The sequence below is a fragment of the Lepus europaeus genome, chromosome 5, assembly GCF_033115175.1.
Source record: "Lepus europaeus isolate LE1 chromosome 5, mLepTim1.pri, whole genome shotgun sequence".
Lineage (NCBI taxonomy): Eukaryota > Metazoa > Chordata > Mammalia > Lagomorpha > Leporidae > Lepus > Lepus europaeus.
Window position 1 is genome coordinate 152,654,417 of NC_084831.1, and position 19,727 is coordinate 152,674,143.

At 41.2% G+C, this 19,727-nt stretch overlaps 1 protein-coding gene and 1 pseudogene across 5 annotated transcripts in view; one reads left to right on the forward strand and one right to left on the reverse strand.

The window, feature by feature from the left end:
- Positions 1 to 1,168: 1,168 nt before the first annotated feature.
- The window catches only part of RALGPS2 (Ral GEF with PH domain and SH3 binding motif 2), a 183,134-nt gene continuing 164,575 nt past the window's right edge, over positions 1,169 to 19,727 (reverse strand). For 4 of the 5 annotated variants that reach the window (XM_062192961.1, XM_062192963.1, XM_062192962.1 and 1 more), the window contains exons 15-20: positions 18,958 to 19,035; positions 16,624 to 16,729; positions 13,986 to 14,078; positions 7,299 to 7,404; positions 5,367 to 5,458; positions 1,169 to 1,771 (exon numbers count right to left, since the gene is read on the reverse strand). In XM_062192961.1, the coding sequence (XP_062048945.1) occupies positions 1,742 to 1,771; positions 5,367 to 5,458; positions 7,299 to 7,404; positions 13,986 to 14,078; positions 16,624 to 16,729; positions 18,958 to 19,035 (505 nt within the window). In that variant the 3' untranslated portion in view covers positions 1,169 to 1,741. The remainder of the gene's footprint in view (positions 1,772 to 5,366; positions 5,459 to 7,298; positions 7,405 to 13,985; positions 14,079 to 16,623; positions 16,730 to 18,957; positions 19,036 to 19,727) is intronic. The other variant, XM_062192965.1, reaches the window with a different exon arrangement.
- Positions 8,558 to 10,819, forward strand: LOC133760522 (large ribosomal subunit protein eL30-like; annotated as a pseudogene).

The window sequence follows — 19,727 nt, forward strand, 5'->3', positions numbered from 1 at the left end:
TCAGAACATTAACTGAAAAATCATTCTGCACAAGAAACATTTTGCCCTTTCCAGCCTACATTACCAAAACCCAGAAGTAATGGTACTTTTAACTACTGTATGAGAAACAAATTTGAATTCTTAACCTCTTTTCCAAGTAGAAAACTAAATTTAAAAACTTAATACTAAAAAGGCTCTTCTACTTTCCTTTGATTTTTTTCAGCTAAGTATTGTATCAACAATATTTCCTATTTGAGTTTCATGGACTCAAGGGCAGAACACTTACGATAAAAACCAGCATGAAATTCTCTAAGAATACAAATATGGGAAATTTTACGTGAGGTCCAAAGTAAAAGAAGTCTATTAGCAGTTGCCAGTCAAAAAGTATTTCTTACTCTGGTCACAGCTAAAATTTATAATGTGCCCAGAGTTTATAACGTTCAACACATTGTCTTGGTTCAAGCGCCATCTTTTGTCAAAATTCGCAGGTATCTCACCTTCACGCTTTCTGATTTGGTAACCCAACATGTATCTTAGAAAGGCATTTCTGCGTGAGGAGCCCTCACAAAACCACCAGGACAACTGACAACATGTGGTTCACGTCAGGGACCTAGTATGGTAGGGTTCCGAAAAACGTGGTGTGTTTATGGTAAGCCATATAAAGAGGAAAATTCTAATACTTAAAGTTCTCAGGATCTCAACTTTTATTCCTCTTAAAATTATTTTCTATGTCTTACGATAAAATACATACATTACGTATGTATGTGGAATCTTTTAAACAAATATGATCTTGAATCTCATACTGAACCAAAACACAGATGAGTAATAAAAAAATAACTCTGGCATTATGCACATGAAACACTGTAAAAGAAAATACCCTGACAAAATGTCAATATATAGCCTTAACACCAAAAGCAACTTGTGAGAAGGAGAAGGGCTCACGCAGTTAACTTGAAATAAAGAGAGTCTGAGGTTGGGGTTACAGTCCTTCCCCGACAGCTCTGCGCTCCAGCGGTGGGCTGGCTCACTTTAGCCCCCGTTAGGAACTGCCTACTTTTAAACCCCCTGGCAAGTGAACAGCTCAGCCTTTGCACCTCCGGCAAGAAGCAATGTTCCCTATACAGTACTGAATTTTGGAAGTTTAGTGTTCAACAAAATAAACTCCCCTCCTCCCCCGCCCCCGCCCCAACCCCGACGACTCACATTATGAGCGTGTCTAACTCCTACGTTCTCTTGGGAGAGAACAGGTGAGGCTGCCGATCGCCGGAGGCGGCTGCTGGTGTCACCCCTACTGAATTCTCTTTTCACCATAGTTCAAAACCAGCTCCTGATGTGATCCATAAGAAATAGGTTTCCGTTTTAAGTGTATCTAAAAAAAGGTGATCCCCCCGTCCAAAATTAGTACAAAGTTAAAAGAAATGCAAATTCGCTACGATCTACTCCAAGCACAGCACCGCCAGAGATCCACACACACTATTTGGTGTTGCATGTTGGTTTTCCTTTCATTCTTTAAGGCAGTGGTTTCCACAGGTCAGTTCAGATAAGAAGCATGGTTCATGGCAGTTTGTTCTGTAACTCCAGTTTGTTCTCTGGGAATATCTCACTTCATTCCCTGAAATTAGTGCTTTTTTGGTTCAGGACTCCACAGGCTGGGCTGAGCCCTGAGCTCTCCCTGGCACAGGATGGTATACAGCTGGCGCTCACTCATCAGGTCCCAGCTCTCACAGAGGAGCACAGGGCACCTCTCTCCTTTCTCAGGCTTCTACTCAAAAGTCATCAAGTTTGTAGGAACCTAGAAAAGAGAAGCATTATATTACACAAACCATGTGTAAAAGTCAGTTTTCACACTATTTATCTTTCCTTATTAGGCAAACCCAAGTCTTTCTGATCCAAGTATCTTTTTTTTTTTGACAGGCAGAGTGGATAGTGAGAGAGAGAGAGACAGAGAGAAAGGTCTTCCTTTTGCCATTGGTTCACCCTCCAATGGCCTCTGCGGCCGGCACATCGCGCTGATCCGAAGCTTGGAGCCAGGTGCTTCTCCTGGTCTCCCATGCGGGTGCAGGGCCCAAGGACTTGGGCCATCCTCCACTGCCTTCCTGGGCCATAGCAGAGAGCTGGCCTGGAAGAGGGGCAACTGGGATAGAATCTGACGCCCCAACCGGGACTAGAACCCGGTGTGCTGGCGCTGCAAGGCGGAGGATTAGCCTGTTGAGCCACGGCGCCGGCCCCAAGTATCTTTTAAAAGGACTTTTGACAGGCATTCCAATAAATTTATGAATAATGACTATGTTAGGCATATTATATTCATTATAAGAAGAAAAAGTCACTGGGATGTGTTAACACTCTCTAGTAAGCTGACTTCTGGATGAAAGGAAGGTAGAATACCATCTCTGGTTTAACAGAGGGGGCTCGGTAATATTTCCTAAATAAATGAAAGACGAATGAGTATGACTGTACTAGGGTAGATTCCAGACAAACTTGCTATTTATTTTCTCATTTTATTTTTTACAAGGAATTACTACATGCACACAAAAACCAGCTCAGACAATTTTATAAGTGTGATTAATAATTGCACAAAAGCATAAGATTCATTAACAGATGAATTATGATCTGACATACCTCTGAAAAATCAATGTTCTATAATTGTTTAGCACTTACAGGTTGCATCATATTGATTTCCTCTCTGAAACATACTAAAAACATGAATATATTTTTTAAAATATTTAACTTAGTCAAGAATTAGAGTCACAGAGAGAGGGAGAGACAGAGAGAAAAGGGCCTCTATCTGCTGGTTCACTCCACAGGTGGCCACAACAGCCAGAGCTGGGATGATCCAAAGTCAGGAGCCAGGAGCTTCTTCCAGTCCCCCATGCAGGTGCAGGGGCCCAAGGATTTGGGCCATCCTCCACTCTTTTCCCATGTCGTAGCAGAGAGCTGGGTGGGAAGAGGAGTAGCTGGGACTCCAACCGGTGCCCATATGGGATATAGGCACTACAGGGAGATGCTTAGCCCATTACACCATGGTGCGGGCCCCAAAAAACATGAATATCTTCTGTCAACTTCTGAATGAAAAATTTCTGTTGGACAATATAATCCTAAGTGAATTATAAATCAAATACAATACAAATGCTCGTGTGCTTAAAGTACAAATCCTCTGGTCTGGTTATTAAAAAACCCATATTTAAATATAGTAAACATTTCATTTAAGTTGCCTGAATGTGGATTAAGCTAGTTTGCATTTGAGTCAGATTCTTCTATAAAAATTTCCAATTTCACAGGTTCTACTTATAAATCTTCTATGACTCTGATTATTTCAAATACAGAAACAAAGAAAAAACAGGATTACACACATGGTTAAACTGATACTGCTGGGAGGTCCCCCGACACAGTAAAAAAAGAAAAAATGAGCCTCTGCTGTTGTGCTTACACTGTCTGCTGTAACCGAGGAATATGAACCTTATTTTATTATTTATTTATTTGACAGGTAGAGTTATAGACAGTGAGAGAGAGAGAGAGACAGAGAGAAAGGTCTTCCTTCCGTTGGTTCACCTCCCAAATGGCTGCCATGGCCTGCGCTGTGCCGATCTGAAGCCAGGAGCCAGGTGCTTCCTCCTGGTCTCCCACCTGAGTACAGGGGCCCAAGCACCTGGGCCATCTTCCACAGCCCTCCCCTGGCCACAGCAGAGAGCTGGACTGGAAGAGGAGCAACTGGGACCAGAACCGGCACCCATATGGGAAATTGGCGCCGCAGGCAGAGGATTAACCAAGTGAGCCATGGTGCCGGCCCAAACCTTATTTTTTTAAAATAAATAAAGCTTAATACCTTAAGTTGCATTTTAAAAAAAGCATGGGAAGCAAATCTTGAAAGTCTCAGACTTAGACAAAAGAAGGTCTGTTCCTAGGGCCAGTGCTGTGGCGTAGTGGGAAAAGCTGCCGCCTTCAGTGCCAGCATCCCAAATGGGCACCAGTTCGAGTCCCGGCTACTTCACTTCTGATCCCGCTCTCTGCTATGGCCTGGGAAAGCAGTAGAAGATGGCCCAAGAGCTTGGACCCCTGCATTGCATGGGAGACCCGAAAGAAGCTCCTGGCTCCTGGCTTCGGATTGCTGCAGCTCTGGCCATTGTAGACATCTGGGGAATGAACCAGCGGATGGAAGACCTTTCTCTCTCTCTCTCTCTTTCCTCTGCCTGTGTCTCTGCCTCTAAGTCTGCCTTTCAAATAAATAAATAAACAAATCTTTAAAGAACAAAGAAGGTCTGTTGCTTTCATCCTGCTCTAGACACTAACAACATGGCAAGAGGCAATTCTTCTCCTAGGTATTCATGTCCTTTACAGAGGTGACTAAAAGTGGTACCAAGTCTGCAATCACATACATGTGTAATAACAATTAGGAGAGAACAAAGCTCACCTGAACAATATTTTAAAAGAATGGAATTAACAATATGAACCTAGTGGGTCTCAGGTCAACCATTTTTTACTATATAAGCCCATTTAATATCTGTGAATCTTGGTTTCTTCATTTACAAAAACAAAGATAATAACTTAAATCTTGATATCAGAGGGTAAAAAATTACTCTTTCTACTTAGTTTTGTAAAGTACAGAGTGCTAACAATACATTAAAATTAACTACCGACAACACCTAGTATACCTTGGTATCAACACTGTCCTATGTCAATGATGAATTACATTCCGAATCCAGGTCTAATCATGTCTATGAGAAACTTCCCCGATGGCAGTTAATGTTTACGTTATGTCTGCTCTATCAATTTGTGGTCCCACTCTTAGTTCGTTTTTTTCTTACACTCACCAATCTTAATTGTTCAGTCATTAGTCTGTGTGTGGGGAAGACAACACAATGGATTTCTTCTCCTTTGCAGCTGAAAGCCTATTTCATGCAGCCCATCTTTGTTTCAGTACAATAAAAACAACAATAAAATGCAAATGGGTTTTGGTTTCACTGCCATCACAGGAACCCACAACAAGCCATCAACTGATAAAATTAAGAACCAGAGTAATTTTTCTTTATTTAAAGTGCCACGCGCCTTTGCCCCTTCCGCAGCTGCACGCTCGCTGTGCGATGCCGACGTCTTTCCCTCCACTGCGCACTGCGAGCTGGCTCCTCCGCAGGGCTGCATCTGCCGCACCCTGTCCCAGCAGCCCCTCCTCCCCCTCTGCACAGGCTGCTCCTCTGGAGTTCAAGAGAGCCCTGCTGCTTACCCAGCTTCTCGGAGGCTGTCTCTGCTCCTGTACTCTGCAGCACTGAATTCTACTGTTTCACCTTTAAATACTTCTTACTCCCTGAAATGCTGCTTACTTGTCCATAGTCTCCTCCCTGAAATGAGGACTTCCTGTCTCGCTGACTGTTGTCAACTAGAGAAATGCTCACCTGTTGTTTGTTACTTTGGCAGGCTGCACTCAGATGCTTAAACCACAGCATCGCATTCATCCTATTGCCAGCTTGAAACTTGTATGAATTTCCTGAAATTACCAAAATAAGGGGAAAAGAAAAATATTAGGACTATGACACATGGTAATTCTGCTCCATGTTAAAGAATGCACTAAATGTGACCAGAGTGCTCAGTTTCAGAAATGTATTCATTTAGCAGATGGTTTCTACCGCAAATAAAAACAGGAGCTCTCTATGTGACACATTTCCCCACTACCATATATTCAGAAAGTCACTGTTTTGTTGCTTATGAATTTCTCCTAAGAAATAATTTTGTTTTCTTAAATGTTCTTTAGAATAAAGTACAACTAAATAAAACAACCATGTGGTTGTATGTTATTCAACACAGCCCACCTTCCAATTTCTCTCATCTCCTTTACAAATTCCAGTGGTCAACAGTCAAGTATTTTATTCATTCATTCATGTCTCCTTATATTGTATACATGATATTTTAATTTGCTTGAAAAATGATTTAAGCCAAATAACCGATTAATTCAAAGTAACACAGTAAAAATCACTGAGGAAAACTTGGACAAATTTAGAACTTAAGAATGACAATCTTGGGTGGGCAGGTTAAATAGCCCCTGTGACCCAGCATCCCATGAGTGGCAGCATGAGTCCCAGCTGCTCTACTCCTGATCCAGCTCCCTGCTCATGTCCCTTGGAAGACAGCAGAAGATGACCCAAGTACTTGGGCACCGGCCTCCCACATGGAAGAACTGGATGGAGTTCTATGCTTCTGGCTTTGGCCTGGCCCAGCCCTGGTTGTGTGGTCATTTGGGGAGTTAAACATCAGATGGATGATCTCTCTTTCAAATAAACAAAAAAATTAAAAAAAATCATTTTCCAGGGTTGCCTTTGTGGTGCAACAGGTTAGGATGCTGATATGGGGTAAGTCAGGTAGCAAGCTTAGGGTGGAAGCCCAGCTCCCTGGCTCAGTGTAATCTTATCCACCCACCTATCAATCAGATGACCCCTTCCCCAGGCTGTACCTCCCCCTACCTGGAACCTAGTGTAACTACCTCACTTTTCTAAACTCATAAGCAGCCTAGTAGAGGGGAGAAGTGGGTCCTTTCCCTTCTCTCTCCCTCCACATGGACCCAGAACGAACACGGCACGGCAATCTCTCTTTTCCTTTCCTGGCCCACTCTCCCTAACACGACTACACGTGCATGCGAGTCTTCCTCACTTTGTAAACAGACTTTACCATGCTGCAGGTCGTGTCTCTGCCCGTTCTTAGAATGCTTCTTTAAAAGACACTTAGGCCCAACCTAGCCCACAGCAATGCCAGACCCCACCTGCCACACTGGCACTCCAATATTACAGTGCCAGCCTGAGTCCCGGTGGCTCATCTTCTGATCCAACTCCTTGCTAATGTGTCTGGGAAAGCAGCAGCAGAAGACCCCACGGCTTGGTCCCTACCATCCACATGGGAGACCTGGATGGAGTTCTGGGTTTCTGGTTTCAGCATGAACGGGCCCTGGCCATGCAGCCACTTGAGGACTGAAACAGTGGATGGAAGATTTCTCTCTCTCTCTGGGTCTCTCTTTCTCTAACTCAGCCTTTCAAATGACAATCTACTTCAGGGTGCAGATGAAAGGGTATTGCCTATATGGCAAATCTCTGAGATCTTAGAATGACAATGGGCTACATATTCTCAGATTCCCTTCTTCCAGCCTTCCCCCCTTCCCTCCCTGGTTATCTTTCTAGGGATTAACTGGGCTTTTAATTTTCAAGTTTATGCCCATGAAGCAAATACAGGCTCTAAAAATACTATCATTAATCATATTATGTGACAAAAAACCGCTCCAGTAAATAAAGCTACACACACACTTTCCCTGTTGGGTATTCCAGTTACATCCTCACAATCACCTTTCTCAGAGTCCGTGAGCAAGAAGAGGTCCGGGTGCTCCGGGTCGTCAGCCATCATCACCATCCAGCCGACCACAGATACATTCTTATTTGACGTAGACTTGAACTGAAAGATCAAAAGATGGTGAGTGAAAACAAAATTTTTGGGTAATCTAAACAGAAATTAAGCGTTTCCGAGAGCTTCCTTTCAGTTTCTTGTAATGAGACGAGATCTGTGACTTCATGCTGGTCCAGGTCAGCTTGGGACCTTTTACTACTAAATTCCATCTAGCCATGCTTTCTTCACCTGGTCTCCTTTCCAGACCTTTCCCAGCTTCAACTCTTCGTCAAGACCGAATGTTCCATCTCCACTCCCAAGGAGCAGGTCTGCCCGGCAGCCGATGAATTCACCTACCTTGTTTCTCCTAAGCTGCCCTTCTGCCCCTTGTAGTAAACACATCTGCATTTTAATGGCTGCCTTGTCCTAAATCTTGTCATTAAATGAACCAGCAGTGCTACCAGAGAATTAATGGTCATTAAAACACATGCTTACTGTGTTTCTCACAAAAAGGGTAATCTTAGCATGCTTTTTACTTCTTTTTTTTTTTTTAAAGATTTATTTTATTTATTTGAAAGAGTTACAAAGAGAGGCAGAGACAGAGAGAGAGGTCTTCCATCTGCTGGTTCACTCCCCAGATGGCCACAACAGCCGGAGCTGCGCCGATCTGAAGCCAGGAGCTTCCTCCAGGTCTCCCACATGGGTGCATGGGCCCAAGCACTTGGGCCACTTCTACTGCTATCCCAGGCCATGGCAGAGAGCTGGATCGAACAGGAGCAGCCAGGACTAGAACTGGCTTCCATATGGGATGCCAGCGCTTCAGGCCAGGGCTTTAACCTCCCATGCCACAGCGTCGGCCCCGTTTTTATACTTTCGTAGTTAACTATTCATTTATTTTGAGGTTAACTATTCTTTTATTTATTAATTGCAGTTACACTTCTTTAGAACAATTATTAAATTACCACATTAACAGATTAAAGGAGAAGACTTATGATCAATTCAACACCAATAAAAATTTTGGGAAAATGTACTGCATACTGTGTTAAAGGCACAGGCACTCAGAATACAAGGGAATTTCCTAATACAAGTGCATTTCAAAAGGAACCACTCACAAACAAGTCAGGTAGACAGACAAGACAAACCAAACACTGCAGCACATACGTACTTACACATGTAAGGATACAATGCTAAAAACACTTAAAAACCAAGTATCACGACAGTGATGTTAGCCCTGATATCTAGTATCACCACTGCTAGCTCCGTCATCGCTGAGTCAGAATACGTAGGTCAACAAGAACACAGAAGGGAAAGAAGACGTAAGGGTGAGGAGGCAGTTATCTTTAAAAGGATGACATTATCTACAGAAAATTAATCCACATCCACCGAATGAATGAGAAAGATCACCACGGTTGCTGGGAACCGAGAACTAAAAAAATCCATCACGCAAGAGGAATCTAGGAACACAAACAACAAACACATAGAAAGTTTAATAGTTAAAAGACATTAGAGAAGACCTAAATCAATGGAGAAATACTGTCCAACTTTAAAAAAAGTTCAGTGTTATAGAGACAGCAGTTCTCCCTAAACTGATCCGTAAGTTCAGTGTCATTTCAAAGAAAATTTTAAAAAAGTTTTAATGTTTAACCTGCCAAGCTAATTCTAAAATTTACATGGAATAGTGAAAGATCAATGATAATGAAATACTCGTGAGAAAGGCAGCACTCGCTCTGCTACACATCAAGACTTACAAAGCCACCAAAAGGCAAACAGCCCTGGGAGGTAAGGACTCAGCTTGAAGTTGGTGGTCATTTCATGCTGTATGTCAAAGCAAGGCTGTAATGCAAGTAATTTTGCCAACTGTACCTTAGAAAGCTGAAAAAAAAAAATGACAAAAGCTAAAGTAACTGAAATCAAGGGTTACTGGGGCAGGAACAGACCAACAGGGCAATGAAATCTAGAAAGGAATCTATGAGTAACATAAACTCATATGGCACGAGCAGGCTCTGCAGGTCAGCCATGGCAGAATGAACCACTCTGTCAACAGAGGCAGGAAAGTCAGCCGTGCATACAAAGTCATAAAAACCAACGGCTACGTCACACCACATCACACTCCTACACTCCAGACAAATCTGTTATTGAAAAAAACTACTAGTAGATAACAATGGAGCTTGTTAATGATCTCAGGCTGGAGCTGGATTTTTAAAATACATTCAGAAAGTACCAACCATAAAGAGAGAGAAAAATTCTATTACTATAAAATTAAGAACTCTTCACCAAAAGACACCCTGAAGAGAGTGAAATGATAAGTCAAATACACTGGAAGACACCTGCAACATACCCTCCAGAATGAGTGTGTGTGTGTGTGTGTGTGTAGTTAAGAACATATATGTAATATATATTTAAGACATTTGATGGTTTAGAATAAGATTAAGCAACATATTTACTCAGGTATTCACAGAAGAAACATAAATGACCAGAAAACATGAAAAAATTTCCAACTCAGTAAGCAATCAGGGGTATACAAGTTAAATTATGAGGTGCTACTTCATATATACTAGATTCACCAAAATATAAAAGCCTGACAATACAGTGAGGATATAAAGTCTGATTGTGCCATTCGTGAGTGTGTAAATTGATTTGCCATTTTCTAACAAAGTTCAAAATTTGCACTCTAGATATATAATCTAGAGAACCTGTGCACAAAAATATTTACAACAGGGGTCAACTTTGTGGTGCAGCAGGTTGAGCCATTGTCTGCAGTGTCGGTATCCCATATGGGCACTGGTTTGAGTCTTGGCTGCTCTACTTCCGATCCAGCTCCTGCTAATGGCCTGGGAAAGCAGTGGAGGATGGCCTAAGTGCTTGGGCCCCTGCACCCACGTGAGAGACCTGGATGGAGTTCCTGGCTCTTAACTGTAGCCTGGCCCAGCACCAGCCATTGTGGCCATCTGGTGAGTCAATCAGCGGATGGAAGACCTCTCTCTTTCTCTGTAATTCAAATAAATAAAATAAATGTTTAAAAAATATTTATAGCAGCACTGTTAGAAATAGCAAAACAAGCTTTTTTTGGTTCCTCCTTGCTCCCCAGGAGTCTCCGCAGCTGTACTCGGTTGGAGATCATCTTGCACCTAAGGCAGGAAGAAGCCGGCTGCAAAGCAGATGAAAGAGTCAGTGGAGTCGATCAACTCTAGACTCCACTAGTGCTGAAGAGTGGAAAACACACGCTGGGGTACACGCAGTCTCCGAAGAGGACCAGACAAGGCAAAGAGAAACTGGTCATCCTTGCCAGCAACTGCCCAGCTTCCAGGGAATCTGAAAGAGTATTACGTCACGTTGTCCCAAACTGGTGTCTATCCACAGTGGTGAGAATACTGAACTGGGAACAGCACACGGAAAATACTACAGAGTATGCACTCTTTCTATCACTGATCCAAGTGATTCTGATATTATAAGAAGCATGCCAGAACAGACTGGTGAAAAGTAAACCATGCAAATTTTTTTTAAATACAACTTTCCAGAGCTTGTATTTAAAAAAATAACAAAACAAAAAAACCAAAGAAACTGGGGCCAGCACTGTGGCACAGTAGGTTAAGTGTCCACTTGCAGCATAAGGATCCCATATGGGTGCTTGTTCAAGTCTCAGCTGCTCTACTTCTGGTCCAGCTCCTTGCTAATGGCCTGGGAAAACAGTGGAAAGATGGCCCAAGTGTTTGGGGCTCTGCAACCATATGGGAGACCCAGAACAAACTCTTGGCTCTGGATCTGCCGAGCTCTGTCTGCTGTGGCCATTTGGGGAATGAATCAGCAGATGGAAGACCTCTCTCTCTCTCTGTGACTCTGCCTCTCTCAAATAACCAAATCTAAACAAAACAAAACCAAAGAAGCAAACGCAAAACTAAAACCCTAATCTGGAAATCATCCAAATATCCAGTTGTGAAAAGGAGTATGTGTCGGCTTATGCACACCTACAACAATGGATCACAAAGTAATTCCAAGCAAAAAAATTCTTAGTCCCTAAGAATATACATGTGAATCTATTCAAGTACATTTAAAAAATGGAACAATGCATTAAAGGAATCATACAAAACTTACAAGAAAATCACAGCAATGACTAATAAGGAATTCAGGACAGTGCCAGCTGTGAGGCTGATTTATGAGAAAGGCAGGAGATGCTCCGTGGGCAGGCTTTGGCCCTTCTGACAATGCCCTGCTATATCCTATAAGGTCATTTTGTCACGCTGTGAAATGCATGAGTACAATACTATCTTCTTTTGTATGTTTTAAAGGTTTCACAGTGAAAAGGAGAAGAATGAACACAGAAAATTTTAACAAAATAGAACACTAAGGTCAGGAGGTTTTAATACATGGAGAATGAAACTGGCAATATCACAGAACTGATGATTTGACAGTTCCTAATGTACTTCAAAGTGGCTAGCATGATCTTCTGATATACTTGTCCTGACTCACACAATCTCTGCCTCATCTGCTTCTCTGAAGAACAACAAAGTAACTCAAGAAACATAAGCCCTTCATGCAGAGGGATGAAGGTGAGACGGGGCAAACGGCCCCCGCCCACCAGCTGACTCCTTCACAGGGTGATGCCCTTCAGAACTTTCTCTGTGCATTTACAACACAGGCTTTTAAAAGATCTATTTATTTAGTTGAAAGGCAGAGTTACAGAGAGGCAGAGGCAGGGTGGGGGGAGGAGGGGAGTCTTCCACCTGCCACTCCCCAGATGGTGGCAACACCAGAGGCTTCTTCGTGCGGTTGCTGCTGTTGGTGTCTTGTATACTGACAGGGGCATGTCTCTACGCTGAGTGAGGTTTTCAGCTGTCAGTAACTCTTTCTGGGTAAGCATTTTGGCTGTTCCCATAGTTCTGCTGTCATAAACATCACTACAGATATCTTGGTGTACTTGTTTCAGGATTCTGTAGCAGACTCTCAGGTAAGGAATGGTTGGCTGTTCCTGTGCCACACACTGCCTCCACTGACGCAGACTGCCTATCACAGAAACACCAACACTTTAAACGTCTGAGCCCTGCGGATGCTAAGTCCATGTCTCCCTACCTCATGGCCAGTACAACACTGTCCAACTTTAAAACGTTAGCCTAATGGCAAGAAAAAGCATCGTTTAATCTGTACTTTTGCATAAGTAGTGAGGCTGCTTTTCATGTTTATCAGACATTTGTATTTTGTTTTCAATTTATTTATTTTTCCCATTTTTCTATTTTATTTATTCATGAAAAGTCTTAACATATTTGGTGCATTTTTTTAGGTGTAGATTTATTTCTAAAATTTAACTGCTCAAACATTTACTCAGTCGTTACCATGTAGAGAGTAGGTTCAAATATGTAAAATTATTTCTTATACTTCTTATACTTCTGCTAAATACTTGTTTTTACTATGAATATGTGTTCCTTTTTAATAATTCAAAAATAGAAAAATAACATAACATTCTCCCTCCTTTCTTTCCAGCCATTCTATCCTTATAAGGTCCTTCGATGCAGAAAAAAATGAATACATTAGGTAAAACTACAATATAGGAATGCAGGCTTGCAGATTTCCCTTTCTGCACTTATGGGATTTCCCACATTCACTTAAACCAAAAATGTCCACTTTTATACCTTCAGCCTTATTAAAGGGCTAAAACTGGGACAGAAAAAAATTTCTCTGAATTATGTTGTGTCATGTAGGTGACTTATAAGTAGAAAAAGTACTTAAAATTTTTCTTTAGTGATTCACCTTTCCTCAGTAGTGTAAACCACTTAAATTTTCTCCATCCCCCCAAAATACATGATTTAGAATTAAATTTGTCTCGAAGAGATTTTATTAATGCAACATGGAAAATTATTATTCCTTTTAAAGACTGTTTTACAGCCATATAAAACACAGCAGGCAAGCCCAAGTTCTTGGGTCCCTGCCACCCACATGGAGACCCGGAAAGAGTTGCTGGCTCCTGGCTTTGGCCTGGCCCAGCTCCAGCTGTTGCAGCTATTTGTGGAGTGCAACTGATGGAAGATCGATTTCTCTCTCTCTCTCTTTTCCCTCTCTGTCACCCTGGCTTTCAAATCAATAAAACAAAACAAAACAAAACAAAATTTAAAAACAGCATGCAAAATAGAGCCACAGGACACTTCTAAATATTCTAAGTAATACGAAATGCAAGACAGTGGACTGCAGCTAACTATTGTGATCACTCATTCCTCTTTACTCCGGGGAAAATCACTGACTGATGGGGAAAGAACTTTCGACATTGGTTCCAAATCATCACATTTTGTACATTAGGAACTGAGACTCCAAGGCAATCATTTTGAATCGCGTTCTGAACCAGAAACTCAAGTCTGAGAAAGCTATGCTACCAAGATAGAAATCTGTAATGTGCAATTGAGACATCTGCAATGGAAGAACATCATTCAAAAAACAAACCTCAAAATACGGAATTTATTCCAAGACCTTCCTTGGAATGGTCCACCAGAATCAAAACTCCATTACAGCATTCATACAAGGAATATAAATTGGGGAAAAATGAAAAACAAACAACCTCCCCTCCACCTCGTCAACATCCTTGTGTCCCATTAGGACTGTTTTCTTAACAACCACAAAGAAACAGCTGTGAAACAAGGTTACAATTGTAGAGGAAAAAAACTTACATGTTTTCTTTCTGTAGCCTTTAGAGATTTGGCAGCATAGTAAAAAAGTTGTGTCCCACACAAAGCTGCCCAGTATTTTGTCCAAGCTGCTACCTGGGGAGGGTAAGCACATGAATATACTATTAAAAACGCTATGGGCTTTTCAGTCTCTTTACCCTTCTTTGTGCCAAAGATACACTGTACTCTCTGTCATCAAAGGACTAACAGCCTTGAATTCTCTCACTTCTGCAATCTTCACCTCAAATATTCCCATGATTCCAGCTAATAGACCATAGCATCCTCATCAAAGTAATTCTTGCTCTCATTAAGATTCCTATTGCTTTTTAATATTCTCTAGCATTTCCACTATCCCTTCCCTCCCAATGCCACTCTTGCCTTCTTTTTCTTCGTATCTAGCCTATATATCCCATGATCCAACACTGCATCCTTTCCCTTCCAGATACTTTAATTCAACTGCCCTCTCCCGCTAAAACCCAGATCTAATCATCTGATTATCTGGCACAACATACCACAGTAGCTGAGTATTACTGAAGAAATCACACAGCTAGACCAACAGATAACATTATGATCACAAATCTCAGGTGCATATCAGTCGTACTTCCCTCTTCCTCAATCTAGTCATTATGTACACACGGTCTCTCTGGAGACAGTCTCACACCTTCTCAAAACTCTCATTACCAGAATGCAATCACTGCATACTCCAGAGAAAACCAGACGACTCTGCTGAGAACCGCCTCCCGCTCAGCACGAGTCCACCTGACGAGCTGTCCTTGCGAAGCTGGCTCCAGTGCTGGCCTCTGACTTGCACCTTGCCCATTTCTCAATTTCCTTCATTTGGCTCTCAGGCTGAACTGCTGCTGCCTGCTGAGGTCCGCAAAGCCTCTCCGCATCACTGCAGCCTCTCTGCAGGGCCGCCTTTCCTCTTCAAGCACTTTCACCTGCCAGCCTTCTGGGATGACAACTGCTTACTGTGCACTCCTGGAGCAGACCTATACTTACTACAGAACTCCACCCCTGGCCCGTTTTTCTTCCCCAGCGACACTTTCTTCACAGATAATCCACCTCATCCAGTTCCACTCCTCAAATACTCTGTATGCCAGTGACTTCCAAATCTCTGGCCACCACTCCTGTGTTGTCCTCTTGAGCTACACTTTTTCAAGGGCCAAAATGACTAAGCACATGGATCTGGAGTAGGTCAAGGCTTACTCGACCAACTCTGTTTCAATAAACGTCTCCAACACTTGTCTACCTCAGTCTCCAAGCTCAGAAGTTACCGTGTTTCCACTCATTTCTTTGCACCTCACATCTACATCTCAAGCGACTCCAGCCTTTGTCTCTGTCATCTCTTCTACTTCCTGCCCACTTTCAGTGCCTGCAAAGACTAACTCACCTTCCTTACTGAGATCTCAGCTCAAACACCTTGCCATGGTGACATCTCATGCTTCTTCTCATTTCTCCTCATTGGAATCGAATCCTTAGAGGCAGGCACTGACTCATCTGCTCTGTTTCTAGCATTGGACATGTTATAGGTTTGGTAACAGTTCAACTGACAGGCTATTCTTAGTTCACTAGCTGCTCTGATGTGGCTTCTTGATTGTATGTGCCTTTGGTTTCCTGATTTGTAAGTGGTAAAATAAGATTTTATACATGAAATCATCTTTATAAGAATTCTTCATATCTTCAAAAACTTTAAGTGTGGATGTATGCCAAAGATTTCATAATCCAAATTAGATAAACTACAATAATATTTGAGGAAAAAAGTGATCTTTGTCCAGTGGTCAAGGAGCCATGCTGGTCCTGGGGAAGAATAGACTTATCCATTACATGCAAATAGCTCCGCTTTACCATGCTTCCCCCTCCCCCCCAAAAATGTAGTGTTTTGGAGGACACTTAATATCTGGGTTCTACACCACACAGGAAAAAAAAAACCCTACATTACTTAAAAACCAGTGAAGCAGGGTTGGAGTTGTGGTGTAGTGGGTTAAGTAGCTGCCTGCAATGGCTGGCATCCCAGACGGGCACCGATTCAAGACCCAGCTGCTTGGGAAAGCAGCAGAAGATGGGCCAACTATTTGGGTCCCTCTACTCTAGAACCAGAGGAAGCTCCGGGCTCCTGGCCTTAGCCTAGCCCAGCCTTGGCTGTTGTGGCCATTTGGGATGCGAACCTGTGGATGGACGATCTCTCTCTCTCTCTCTCTCTCTCTCTCTCTCTCTCATTTTCTCCCCACCTCTAATTCTGCCTTTCAAATAAATAAAAAATAAACCTTAAAAAAACACAAAACAATGAAGCAACATTAGTTGAACTTCATTTTAAGGTTCTTATTGCCTATTTTCTAATTTTCCTTATCTTTACTAAAATAATTCTTAATGATATATGTTCATATTTCTACAGGAACAGTTTAATATACATACTATATTGAAGATAAAAGAAAAGTGTAGGAGTGCCTTTATTTAAGCATATGTAATATATGATTTCTGTATGGAGGTAACTTTAGGAAACACGGCGAGGCAAATGTGTCTTTTATAATATTCAAGTCTACTATACACCTGATTTCATTGCAATTGCTTTAATTATTTTTAGGATCTTATTTTCACATATTTTAGAGGTGTGTTAAAATACAACATAGTGCAATCTTACTGTAGGTTTTTTGCCTTCTTTTAACAAAGTTTTTCTCCTGAGAACACCTTGGATAGTAACCGCTCCTGGATACAAATGCACTGCCAAGTCTTCTGACTCTGCAGAACTGTAATAATGAAAATAAAACACCACATAAGATCCGGGTATGTATTTTAAGCAGTGGGTACTTAAAATGTAATTACTTTTAATTTTAAAATTTTGTTGCTTTATTCACAGTTAAGAAGATGTGGATGATTTTTAAAGATTTATTGATATGAAGTGTATAAGCTGGCATGAAATTAGGAAGCTGTTAAAGTCAGCAGGCACTAAACACACACTAATATGCATTTGAGTAAGTACAATTTAGAAAGAATGCAGTAATTTACTTTAGTAGAGATTAAGCATTTAAGAATTTTTTTCTTAATATGCCACATTGCATCATTATCATAACTTTATTTTCCTCATTAGAAACTCTGAAGTCCTGGTAGGAAAGATGGAAATTCTGTTAAAAGCACTTACGAAAATAAAACAAAACTGAAAATAAAAGTAGCAGAAGCTCAGTAAAAGTAAAAATCCATGCTTAATTTAATTCTAAAATAGGTTAATTAATAAAGTAATAAAAATAATAACATTAAAAAAAACTTTCTGCAATAACTTTTAAAGGCATTTGAGTGCTTTCAGCATACAAGCATTTGATTATGGTCTAACAGTTCTTCAAGAAAGGAACTCCAAACTCAAGATTGCCCTTTCATGTAAGTTAAAAAAAAAAAAAAAAGACAGAACAACCGAACATTTTGATATATTTTCCAAAATGATTTAAGGTCCTATATTTAAAACCAGAATTATTTCTACATGAACCAATTAATATATATTGATAAACATGTCGTTTTTTGATGATTTGATACAAGCTGTAGAATTCCTACAACAGCAAAGAAATCTGAAGTTTGCCAGTTTACTTTTTTATGGTTCTTTAGGTGTCTTCAAAGTGACTTAAAAACTTAGAAACCACAAGAAACTCTATGCTCAGCCACTTACATTCAGGGATGTACACTTGCACACAAGGAGATCCAGTATCATCAAACTGACATAAAGTTTGCTTCAAGTTTGTTAGTTTGGTGTTTCAAGAGTTGGCTGACTGGGCTGAGTAGGTTAAACCTCTGCCTGTGGTGCCAGCAATCCCTATGGTTTGAGTCTTGGATGCTCCACTTCCCATCTAGCTCCCTGCTAACAGCCTGGGAAAGCAGTGGAAGATGGCCCAAATGCTTGGGCCTCTGAATCCATGTGGGAGACCTAAAGAAGCTCCAGGTTCCTGGCTTCAGATCAACCCAGCTCCAGCTGTTGCAGCCATCTGGGGAATAAACCAGAGGATGGAAGACCTCTTTCTCTGTCTCTCCTTCTCTGTCTGTAATTCTGCCTTTCAAATAAATAATCTTTAAAAAAAACAAAAACAAAAAACAAGAGTTGGCTGATCACCCCCTTACCACTAAACCTTATGTTTCCAATCAATGGTATAATCCTTATTTGACACCACACCTCAATGAGTTGAAATACATAAATATTATTTAATGAAAGAGACTGGTCTAAATTCATGGCCTGTGGTTTATCTGAAAAAATCATTTAAAAAGAAATCAAATGTAGACTTTTTAGCAAAGTAAATGCTTTGATTGAAGCTTATAAACAACAGCAGATTATTATAATATTCTCTCAAATAACTAGCAGCATTAGAAAGACTTGTGCAGTTAAAAGGCTACCAATTCATTAACATTTTAAAAATATGACATAAAGAGCCAGCGCCGTGGCTCACTAGGCTAATCCTCCGCCTTGCGGCGCCGGCACACCGGGTTCTAGTCCCGGTCGGGGCACCGGATTCTATCCCGGTCGCCCCTCTTCCAGGCCAGCTCTCTGCTGTGGCCAGGGAGTGCAGTGGAGGATGGCCCAAGTGCTTGGGCCCTGCACCCCATGGGAGACCAGGAGAAGCACCTGGCTCCTGCCATCGGATCAGCGCGGTGCGCCGGCCGCAGCGCGCTGGCCGCGGCGGCCATTGGAGGGTGAACCAACGGCAAAGGAAGACCTTTCTCTCTGTCTCTCTCTCTCACTGTCCACTCTGCCTGTCCAAAAAAAAAAAAAAAAATGACATAAAGACAAAAGCTTTAGCAATTAGCTGTGTGGATCAGAAAGAGTAGTTCAAATTTATCTTCATGTCAAATCTTGGAAAGAAAGTTTTTCTGGGCGATTTATCTAGTTTTTCAATCAGTTAGTTGAGAAAGAACAGAAAAAATGCCAGACCACAACCATGGGAGCCAATCACCATCACCAGAGGGGGTTCTGCAGCCCCTGAGTGCAGGGGGATTGTACCTGCTGGCCTTCACGTGGCTTCGATAGCCATTTCGTGCCACTCTTGTCACCGGGCCGAGAGAATGGTATAATCTGTTCCTGTTGGATTCCATTATAAATTGTATATATTACATATACTTTTATTCATACAATCATCAATTCCTAAAACAGTATAATAGCTTCTTCATGTAACAGTTTTCTAAATCTGACAAAAAGCATGTGATCGATCTTCTGTTTTTTAAAACATGAAGATAGATTTCAAAAAATTCTTTTCTCCTGTTGTCTCTAAAAATACTTATAGGTGTTAAGAACATACCATACATTTACATTTACATTAGCTTTCACAAATCTGCTAAAAGAATGAAAAAGTGATTTATAGCCAAATATAAAACCTAAAAAATACTTCAAAAATTCTTTTACTTCTATTCCATTTCTTGGAATCTAGTTTAAACAGGATGCCTGGATTTATATAAATACCTCCTTTTATTGTATGTCCCTATGAAGACACCTAAAAGCAATGTGGCTTGTAACTGAAGACTAATGTGAAAAACCTTATCTTCTTTTTTATTCTACTTGGTAAATCAAAGAAAAGTAATAAAGGAGATGACCAACTGAGTAATAAATATAGGTATTATTTTACTTCTAAATTAACTGATGAATAAATGAAAAAATGATAGGAATTCATATTTATCTAAAATGAAACATATTGTTATCAAAGGGAGTAAACACAAACACATAAAACACTGGTATTCCTTTGCCTGAAAACAGCCAAAAGTAGCACTGCTGACAAA